Below are 10,927 nucleotides of genomic sequence, written 5' to 3'. Positions count from 1 at the left end.
GCTTAAAAAATTAAAATTTAAATTAAAAAAAAAAAAGCTATGCTACTAGAGGGGAATGATGAACCCAGTTAGGATCTCAGAAGGATTTCAGGTGAAACCGCCCGAACTTTCGTGGGCAGGGTGGGGCTTTCTCCAGCTGGGATTTTCTCAAATCCTCTTTGTCACCATTAATTACCAGGAGCAGCTTGACACCCTCTGGTCTCAGGAAATGAACCTCCTAGTTTCACCCTCTAACTGTCCCTCTCCGCCTTCCTGCAGTCCTTACCCATTGGCTTGTATCTCAGTTTCAAAGCAGAGGGAGAGGACGGTGGAGAGTGGGAAGACCCTGGGAAGCTCCCCGGGAGCTGTACCTTTAAGGGCAGGGGCGGGGCGAGTCTTCTGGGGCGTGTCCCGAGGGGCGTGTCCCGAGGGCGTGGCCGGGACCGGGGCAGGGCGAGCCGGGGCGGGCCCGGACGGGAAGAGTAGGAGCCCGTAAGCTGCAGCAGGCGGGGCGCCCGGACTGGCGACTTCGCTGGCGGAAGGTCGGGCCGGCGGCCAGGGACCTGGAAGGCTGCGAGGACCTGCGACGTCGAGGTTCGGAGTTTGCGGGTCCCAGGCCCGGCCCGAGTAAGAAAAAGCCGCCTCCCCGCAAGGCCGGAGGACCCGGGCGCCCCGAGTTCGACTTCTCAACCTCCGTCCGGATCGGGAAACGGAGCACGGAGATGTTCCTGAGGTCTCTTCCCTGGAAAGCGCAGCCCCGATTTCCCGCCCCAGACCCTTAGCAGGTCGGCGACCATCTGAGCGCTAGACATAGGCCCACGTGTACAGAGGGCGCTCAGTAAATGCTCACTAGTGAATCAGTAAAATAAATCGGTGGCAAAGAGGGACGAGACGCATGCTGATCTTCAGGTATTGGGGACACCAGGGAGGCGAGCATTTATTGAGCTCTTATTGTATACCCCGTCGGCCAGCATTTGTGTCCATTTTACACATGAGGAATAAGAGGCTCAGAGAGGTGAAGTGACTTCCTTAAGGCCACACAGATAGTAAGTGACCGAGACGAATTTGAAACCAGGGGTGTCCTGTTTCAACTTGGTGCCAAATAGAGTAACTCGGACTCCACTTGGAGGGGTTCAGGAGAACCACAGAAGAGGAAGGGCCGTGTCTTCCGTGGACAGGTAAGGAACCGTGGCTGGGACAGGGGCCTTTCTGATCTCCCCCTCCCTACCTCCTCTCCCTCCCCTCAGGCCGCCAGTACATTGAGAAACACCTGTGCAGACTTAAAGAAAAAAACCGTTTTATGGGGTTTGGTTTCCTGATTGCAAAAATAAGACATACTCACCGTAGAACACATGAAAAAGCCAAAACAGGATATTTAGTTTGCTGAGGACTTTTGTTTTTCCAGTTTAATTCCTTTGAAATAAATTGAAGCCATTTTGGCCCTAGGCTTGAGGGAAGAGGCACATGGTGGTGACCAGCCCAGCCCCACTGCTAACAAGCTGTCTCTGAGCAACTCACTTCCCTCTTGCCCTTAAGTTCCCTGTCGGAGGGGCTGTGGGCTCTGTGACCCTCTTGCTGTGTGACCTTCGGCGGGTTACAGAATTCCTCTCCTGGGCATGGTGGCTCATGCCTGTATTCCCAGCACTTTGAGAGGTCCAGGCCGGCAGATCACTTGAAGCTCGGAGTTCGAGACCAGCCTGGCCAACATGGTGAAACCCCGTCTCTATTAAAAATACAAAAATTGGCTGGGCATGGTGGTGTGTGCCTGTAATCCCAGCTACTCAGGAGGCTGAGGCAGGAGAATCACTTGAACCCGGGAGGCATTGGTTGCAGTGAGCTGAGATTGTGCCACTGCACTCCAGCTTGGGTGACGGAGCAAGACTCCATCTGAAAAAACAAAAAAAACAAAACAAAACAAACAAAACTCCTCTGAGCCCCTGTCCCTGTTGTGCAGGGTGCGGGGGCGACATTTCCAGACTTGTTCTGAGGACTGGATGAGGGAGGCGTGGTGCAGGGAGGAGACAAGCCTGGCTTCACCTGTCTGTGCCTCAGTTAGTTCATCTGTGAAATGGAATGGCAATGCTACCCCCTCTCGGCATGTTATGAGGATAGAATGAGGTCATCCGTGTAAAGCTTGGCTCCTTGTAAGACACAGAACAACAGCATTGCTTAGTGGGCTCCATAAAATGTCGTGGGCAAGCCTCTCTAGGTCTCAAACTGGTGGCCTAGAGGCCACGTCCACCCCTAGAAGTAGAGTTTTTGTTTTGTTTTGTTTTGTTTTGTTTTGAGGGCTTCTGAATCCCGCCCACTGCCCATTTCCCACATGTATGTCACCCAGCTGGCCCCAGAAGCCTGAGGCTCTGAATCTCGGTTCAAGTCCCTAGTCCCTTGCAGCCCTGACATTCTGGCCTCAGGCTGGGGGTCAGGTGGGACAGGGTAGTTTTCATGGGGGCTCAGGAAGAAGGGCGTATCTGATCTGCACACTGAATGGGCAGGGCCTTGGGTCCCTCCAGTGAGACTATGCAGAACACGGTTTCTCCATCAGCTTTCCTTTGCTGCTGGGAGGCAGGAAGGCAGTTCCTTAACTGAGAAAGTCTTCCGGCCCCTTTTGCTGGGCCCATGGGTTTTCAGTGACATTGTCCCCCCTTCTCACTCCCACCTTGCAGGCCACCGGAGCCGCCAGCTGTTTGGAACTGAGCTACTGCAGAAAGGGAAGTGGAGAGTGAGGGCCAGGCCCCGTGAGGGCGGATGGCCGGCAGATGGCTGGATCTGCGCTGGGCACTGAGTGTGCTTTGTGTGCTGCTAATGGCGGAGACAGTGTCTGGGGCTAGGGACTCGTCTACAGGGGCTCACATTAGCCCCCAGTTTCCAGCTTCAGGTGTGAACCAGACCCCCGTGGTAGACGTGAGTATCCCGATAGGAACCTGGGGTTGGATGGGGCTGTGTTCCTCCAATCGATAAATATCTGTTGAGCATCTGCTATGTGCCAGGCACTGACCACAGCCTGGGATATACCAGGGAACAATATAGACAAAACTCACTACTCTCAAGGAGCTGACAGTCTCCTGAATAGACAGATCAAGAAGTAAATGTATACACTTTGGGAGGCTGAGGCAGGCAGATCACTTGAGGCCAGGAGTTCGAGACCAGCCTGGCTATCGTGTCAAAACCCCGTATCTCCTAAAAATACAAAAACTAGCCGAGCGTGGTGGCGGACGCCTGTAATCCTCAGAACCCTGAGGCAGGAGAATTGCTTGAACCCGTGAGGTGGATGTTGCAGTGAGCCAGGATTGTGCCACTGCACTCCAGCCTGGGCGGCAAAGCAAGACTCTGTCTCAACAACAAAAAAAGAGAAGTAAGCATATACATTTCAGGTGGTGACGTGCTAAGTGCCCCGCATACAATTGCTGAAGTGGTATGGGGGGACGGCGTGAGCATTTCCAAATATTTCAGATTGAGCGGTCACAGATGGCTTCTGTGAGGAGGTGATCTTTGAGGCAAGCCACTGAATGGAGAGAGGAAACCACCTACATAGACACCCCAGGGAAGAGCATTCTGGGCAAAGGGAACAGCAAGTACAAAGATTCTGGAGCAGAAACAAGCTTAGTGTGTTCCTGGAACAGCAGGGAGGCTAGAATGGATGCAACAGAGCAAGTGAGGAGAAGAATGTTAAGAGAGGAGGATGTAGAGGTAATGGCGGGCAGATTACAAAAGGCCTTACAGGCTGCGGCTAGGAGGTGAGAATTGTTTTGCGGTAGTGGGGAGCCAATGGAAGATTTTAAGCAGAGGGTACCAAAATCTGTGTTAGTCAGAGTTCTCTAGCGGGACAGAACTAATAGCATAGATGTATATATAAAGGGAGTTTTTTAAGGAATATTGACTCACATGATCTCAGATGAGGTCCCACAATAGGTCACCTGCAAGCTGAAGAGCGAGGAAGTCAGTCTGAATCCCAAAACCTCAAAAGTAGGGAAACCGACAGTGCAGCCTTTAGTCTGTGGCTTAAGGTCCAAGAGTCTCAAAGCTGAAGAACTTGGAGTCTGATGTTCGAGGGCAGGAAGCATCCAGCACGGGAGAAAGATGCAGGCCGGAAGACCAAGCCAGTCCAGTCTCTCCACATTCTTCTGCCTGCTTTTATTCTGGCTGTGCTGGTGGCTGATTAGATTGTACCCACCCAGATTAAGGGTGGGTCTGCCTTTCCCAGTCCACTGACTCAAATTTTTTTTTTTTTTTTGAGAACAGTCTCACTCCATACCCAGGCTGGAGGCAAAGGCTGGCGATCTCAGCTCACTGCAACTTCTGCCTTCCAGGTTCAAGCAATTCTCATGCACAGCCACCCGAGTAGTTGGGATTACAGGCGCACACCACCACACCTGGCTAATTTTTTTGTACTTTTAGTAGAACCAGGATTTCACCATGTTGGCCAGGCTGGTATTGAACTGCCAGCCTCTCTCTTTCTCCCAGTGGTAGGAGAAAGCAGTTGTGGGTGGCTCCAGGTTTCTGGCCTGATCAGCTGAGGGTCTGCTGGTGCTATGATTTGGATGGGGAGCACTGAGGGAGGACCAGTGACGACGCTGGAGTTAGAGGCAAGAGGCCTTCCTCCCAGGCCAGGGAGGGCACAGCCCATTGAGACGGGCTACAGAGAACTTACATCTTTCCGCTCTGATGTCTGTAAGGGGAGAAGAGGAGGTCACAGCGGATCTGGAGTGAAGGAACAAAAGCAGGGGACTGCTCAAGATGACCCCCTGGAGTCCCCTGTAACTGCCAGGGGCTGGAGTTCTTGCCATTTCTTCAGCAGGAATCCCAAACTCAAACCGATGGGCTCAACGCCCACAGCAACTTTATGAGGCTGCAAAGTGCCTTCAAGTCCACCCTCTGAAGCAGGCAACAGGCAATTAAGCCCATTTTACAGATGGGAAAGTGGTTTGTGGTTACTGTGGTTATAAAATTGAGTACCCCCTCTTGGAGCGTGCTCCTTGGGGGCAGGAAAACTGAGAGATCATACCAGATCATTGTGCCAGATAATCTCTCCAAGTTATTGAGCACTTACGTCAGCCCTGTGCTCACAAGTCCCCCCCAAACCCCGTGAGGTGGGAGTGATGATGTCTGTGCTATAGATGAAGGCTCTGAGGTTCAGGGAGGTGAAGGTGGCCAGGAGGAAAGTGGCAGAGCCAGGTTGAGAACTCTTGGCTGCTTCATGCTAAATCCATCCCCTTCCCCTCTAGTCCACCACCTCCCAGGACAGATGGGACAGCTGCCTTTCTGGATGTCCCCACCATCCAGGGAGCCTGCAGGCTGGGAAAGGCCCTTCCAGCCCCTGACTTTAGGTCCTTTTCAAGTAGTCATTATGCAACAAATATTTATTGAGCACCTACTGTGTGCCAGGGCCTGTGCCACGTGCTGAGGGGATAGCAGGAAGCAGAGAAGACTGGTCCCTGCCCCCCTGGAGCTTATACTCTAGTGGGGTCATGGGTGAGAAGCAAGTTGACAAATCATTCCACGGGGTGAGGGGGAGGGGGACGCTGCTCTGCTTAGGCTATCATGGAAGGCCTCCCTGAGGACAGGACATTTTGACCGAGACCTGAATGGCTTATGAAGATCCAGGGGAAGTGAGGGAACAGTAGATGCAAAGGCCCTGGGGCAGGAGCAGAATGACAGATTTTGCAGAGTGGCTGGAACAGTGAACAAGGGAGAAGGAAGACCAGGCAGGAGAGAACGGGCCAGATCATACAGGGCCCTGGGAACCACTGCAGACTTGGCTGTCAGTGAGAGGAAGGTGGGAGCCATGGGAGGCTTTAGAGCACAGGAGGATATAATCTAACATAAGTTTTTATAAGAATTCCAAGGCATTGAGTCTGTTACCCTTTCCTGTCCTGCCTGACCCCTGTGTGCACCTCTCTGGGTTTCCTGGGACTGAGTGAGTGACGAAGGAAAGAGGGTGGGAAGAACTGGAAGGAAGTGAAGTCACCCCCTCTTCCCTACACGCGGAGCAATCCCACCTTACTCTGCTCTCTTGAGCAGGGAGCTGGGGAGGGGTCCTGAGGGACCTGGGGGAGGGCTGTGCAGCTCGGGGAGGGCAGAGTGAGACAGACTGCACAATGATGTGATTTGGGAGGCCAGATTTCGGGGAGCTGCCTTGCTGACTCACTCTGCCATCAGCGAGATGGGGTGACACCCCGCATCCTCCCTGGCTGACCCCGAGGACAGGGAGGAGGGAGGGGAGGAAGATAGTGAGAGGACAGGAAATGGAGGCTGCCCCTGCCCAGTTGGGCAGTTTCTTCAGGAGCTGTAGCAGGTAACTTTGAGCAGGTGGAGCTGAGTTTGGAGCCACTTCTCAGTGGTGGGCTGTGTGCTCCTGGGCAAGCCACTTTGCCTCTCTGTGCCTCAGTTTTCTCATCTGTGAAGTGGAAACAATTGTGCCAACCTCCTGGGTCTCTGATGAAGACTGAATGAGTGACATGATTCCCAGCAGTGTGCAGCACAACTGTTAGGAGGGCCTACTCTGCCAGGCACTGTGCGAGACTTTGGTGGGAGGGACAGATGTATTAAACAAGTCTATGATCCTGCCCGGGTGCAGTGGCTCACACTTGTAATCCCAGCACTTTGGGAGGCCGAGGCACGTGGATCACTTCAGGCCAGGAGTTCGAGACCAGCCTGGCCAAAATAGCAAAGCCATCTCTACTAAAATACAAAAATTACCTGGGCATGGTGGTGGGTACCTGTAATCCCAGCTACTCGGGAGGCTGAGGTAGGAGAATCTCTTGAACCCATGAGGTAGAGGTTGCAGTGAGCTGAGATCACACCACTGTCCTCCTGCCTGGGTGATGGAGTGAGACTCCATCTCAAAAAAGGAAAAAAAATTAAAAGTAACTGGGAGGGCCAGCTAGGCTGGGAGTAGTCAGGGAGGGCTTCCTGCAAGAAGTATCCTGGGAACCAAGAATTGGATGGTGAACGTGGATTAACTAGAGCGAAAGGAGTCGTGGCACCAGGCAGAAGGAACAGCATGTACAAAAGCTGGACCAATGCCAGGAGGGTCTGGGCATTCCAGGACCTGACAGCTGACCAGATGAGCTTTACTGGAGACTGACAAGGGCAGAACACAGGGACCAAAAACAGGCAAAGGAGGGCTCTTCAGCAGCTGGAGGAGGGAGCACTTTAGAAAGAGCCCCTCTGGTAAGACTGGGGATAGGAGACCGAATGACAACCTCTGCAATTTTTCTTCGTGGTGGTGGAGATGGAAGGAAGGGATGAATTCAAGCATTGTTTAAGAGATAAAAATGGCCGGGCGCAGTGGCTCAAGCCTGTAATCCCAGCACTTTGGGAGGCCGAGACGGGCAGATCACGAGGTCAGGAGATCGAGACCATCCTGGCTAACATGGTGAAACCCCGTCTCTACAAAAAAAAATACAAAAAACTAGCCGGGTGAGGTGGCGGGCGCCTGTAGTCCCAGCTACTTGGGAGGCTGAGGCAGGAGAATGGTGTAAACCCGGGAGGCGGAGCTTGCAGTGAGCTGAGATCCGGCCACTGCACTCCAGCCTGGGCGACAGAGCAAGACTCCATCTCAGGAAAAAAAAAAAAAAAAGATAAAAATTTTTGGGCAGGTTTGGTGGCCCATCCCTGTAACACCAGCATGTTGGAAGGCCAAGGCGGGAAGATCGCTTGAGCCCAGGAGCTTGAGACTAGCCTGGCCAACATGGTGAGACCCCTTCTCAACAAAAAATTTAAAAATTAGCCTTGTGTGATGCACACCTGTGGTGCCAGCTACTGAGGAGGCTGAGGTAGGAGACTGCTTGAGCCTGGGTGGTTGAGGCTGGAGTGAGCTGTGATCATGCCACTGCACTCCAACCTGGGTGACATAGACAGAACCTGTCTCAAAAATAAATAAATAATTAATTAATTAAAACTTAGACTTAGATGATGATAATGCAACCTTTTTTTTTTTTTTTTGGAGACATAGTTTCGCTCTTGTTGCCCAGGCTGGAGTACAATGGTGCAATCTCAGCTCACTGCAACCTCCACCTCCCAGGTTCAAGCGATTCTCCTGCCTCAGCTTCCCAAGTAGCTGGGATTACAGGTGCCCCCCACCACACCCCGCTTTTTGTATTTTTAGTAGAGACAGGGTTTCACCATGTTGGTCAGGGTGGTCTCGAACTCCTGACCTCAGGTGATCTACCTGCCTCTGCCTCCCAAAGTGCTGGGATTACAGGTGTGACCCACCGCACCCAGCCTATTTTTTTTTTTGAGACAGAGTCTCACTCTGTTGCCCAGCCTGGAGTGCAGTGGTGTGATCTTGGCTCACTGCAACCTCCACCTCCCAGGTTCAAGCGATTCTCCTGCCTCTGCTTCCCAAGTAGCTGCGATTACAGGCGCCCACCACAATGCCCGGCTAACTTTTTGTATTTTTAGTAGAGACAGGGTTTTACCATGTTGATCAGGCTGGTCTCAAACTCCTGACCTCAGGTGATCCACCTGCCTTCGCCTTCCAAAGTGCTGGGATTACAGGTGTGACCCACCGTGCCCAGCCTATTTTTTTTTTTTTTTCTTTTTTTTGAGACAGAGTCTCACTCTGTTGCCCAGCCTGGAGTGCAATGGTGTGATCTCGGCTCACTGCAACCTCCTCCTCCTGGGTTCAGGTGATTCTCCAGCCTCAGCCTCCTGAGTAGCTGGGAACACAGGCGCCCGCCACCACGCCCGGCTAATTTTTATATTTTTAGTGGAGATGGAGTTTCACCATGTTGGCCAGGCTGGTCTCAAACTCATGGCCTCAAGCACTGGGATTACAGATGTGAGCCACTATGCCTGGCCTCCATGTCCTTATCCTGTTCTTATCTAGGCATGTGGGTGTTATTGCCCCCATTGTTCAGAGGAGAAAACTGAGCTTAATTTACTTGCCCAAGATCACTCACCTCGAAGGATGCAAATTAGAATTTCAACCAGGCAGTTTCATGAGAGAGGAGGCTCCGTAGGGGGAGCTGTACCGCCTCCCAATATGATGATTATTGTTCTTCCCAGAGGAGGAAATGGCAGCCCACCTGCTTCCCTGGCCCCCATCTGGTGTCCTCCCTCCTTGTGCTGGGCAGGACCCTCTTTATCAGAACCCCCTTGGGTGACTTTATCTCCCTGGGAAATTCCTGGGCCCCAGCAAAGCCACAAGCCCAGGCTTAGGGCAAGACTGAAACCCTCCCCCCAGCAGTATGGAAGGAGCCCAGCTGACTTGCTTTTGGGTGGGAGCTGGGGATGGGATAAGGGAATCTCAGGACAGGAACTTGAGACTTGCTTCTGCATTTTTTGGTGGGAATAGTTGATGGAGATTCCCAAGCCTGGGTTGGGATGTGCACACCGTCACTCCAGCCTGGGGCACTGACTTTTTCTGTAAAGAGCCAGATATTAGGGCCGAGTGTGGGCTCACATTTGTAGCTCCAGCCACTTAGGAGGTTGAAGTCAGGGGAATTCCTTAAGCCCAAGAGTTTGAGGCTGCAGGGAGCTATAATCATGCTTCTGCACTCCAGCCTGGACAACAGTGAGACTTTGTCTGAAAAATAAAAAAAAAAAAAAAGGGAGGAAAAAAAAGAGACTGGGCACAGTGAACACACCTATAATCCCAGCACTTTGGAAGGCTGAGGCTGGTGGATCACTTGTGGCCAGGAGTTTGAGAGTAGCCTGGCCAACATGGTGAAACCTCATCTCTTCTAAAAATACAAAAATTAGTCAGGCGTGGTGGCACATGTCTGTGATCCCACCTCCTCCAGAGGCTGAGACAGGATAATCATTTGAACCCAGGAGGCAGAGGTTGCAGTGAGCTGAGATCTGACCGCTGTACTTCAGCCTGGGCAACAGAGCAAGACTCCGTCAAAGAAAAAAAGAGAGAGAGAGAAAGAAAGAGAAAAAGGAAGGAAAGGAAGGAGAGAGAAAGAGAAAAGAAAAACACAGGAACTAGACAGTAAATATTTTCAGCTTTGTGGGCCACATGGTTTCTACAACTACTCAGTGCTCTTGCAGTGCCCAGGCAGCCACAGATTGTATGTCAATGAATGGGTGTGGCTATGCCCCAGTAAATATTTATGGACATGGAAATTTGGATTTTATATAATTTTACATGTCATGGAAAATTCTTTTGACTTAATGTCTCCCAACCATTTAAAAATGTAAGAATCATTCTTGGCTTGCAGGCTGTGCATAAGCAGATGGCGGGCTGGATGTGGTCCAGGGGCCGACGTTTGCTGACCCTTGGCTTACCCATGTGTTAAAGGGGAATCATTCCATTTGCCTCACAGCAGTGTTGGAAAGACTACACGAAATCACTTAGTCATTCAAGCAACCATTAACTCAAATGTATTAAGCCCCTACTATGGGCCAGTCTCAGGGCAAATACAAGAATGCAGACAAAAAAAATTCAGGCCAGGTTTGGTGGTTCATGCCTATAATCCCAGCACATTGGGAGGCTGAGGTGGGAGGATGGCTTGAGGCCAGGAGTTCGAGACCAGCCTAGACAACGTATTGAGACCTCCATCTCTACAAAAAAATATTTAAAAAGGCCGGGCACAGTGGCTCAAGCCTGTAATCCCAGCACTTTGGGAGGCCGAGACGGGCGGATCACGAGGTCAGGAGATCGAGACCATCCTGGCTAACACGGTGAAACCCCGTCTCTACTAAAAAACACAAAAAACTAGCTGGGCGAGGTGGCGGGTGCCTGTAGTCCCAGCTACTCGGGAGGCTGAGGCAGGAGAATGGCATAAACCCGGGAAGTGGAGCTTGCAGTGAGCTGAAATCCGGCCATTGCACTCCAGCCTCGGCGATAGAGCGAGACTCCGTCTCAAAAAAAAAAAAAAAAAAAAAAAATTAACTGGGTGTGGTGGTGTATGCCCGTAGTCCCAGCTACTTGGGAGGCAAAGGCAGGAGGATCACATGCGCCCAGGAGTTCGAGGCTGAGGTGAGCCATGATTGCCCC

The 10,927-nt window shown here is 51.9% G+C and overlaps 1 protein-coding gene across 2 annotated transcripts in view; it reads left to right on the top strand.

The window, feature by feature from the left end:
• Positions 1 to 415: 415 nt before the first annotated feature.
• SLC8B1 (solute carrier family 8 member B1) overlaps positions 416 to 10,927 on the top strand; it is a 38,556-nt gene continuing 28,044 nt past the window's right edge. The window contains exons 1-2 of one of the 2 annotated variants that reach the window (XM_073021139.1): positions 416 to 1,157; positions 2,646 to 2,883. In XM_073021139.1, the coding sequence (XP_072877240.1) occupies positions 2,728 to 2,883 (156 nt within the window). In that variant the 5' untranslated portion in view covers positions 416 to 1,157; positions 2,646 to 2,727. The remainder of the gene's footprint in view (positions 1,158 to 2,645; positions 2,884 to 10,927) is intronic. The other variant, XM_073021138.1, reaches the window with a different exon arrangement.

The sequence above is a fragment of the Chlorocebus sabaeus genome, chromosome 11, assembly GCF_047675955.1.
Source record: "Chlorocebus sabaeus isolate Y175 chromosome 11, mChlSab1.0.hap1, whole genome shotgun sequence".
In the NCBI taxonomy this organism is placed as follows: domain Eukaryota; kingdom Metazoa; phylum Chordata; class Mammalia; order Primates; family Cercopithecidae; genus Chlorocebus; species Chlorocebus sabaeus.
This window is presented reverse-complemented; position numbering and strand designations above follow the sequence as displayed.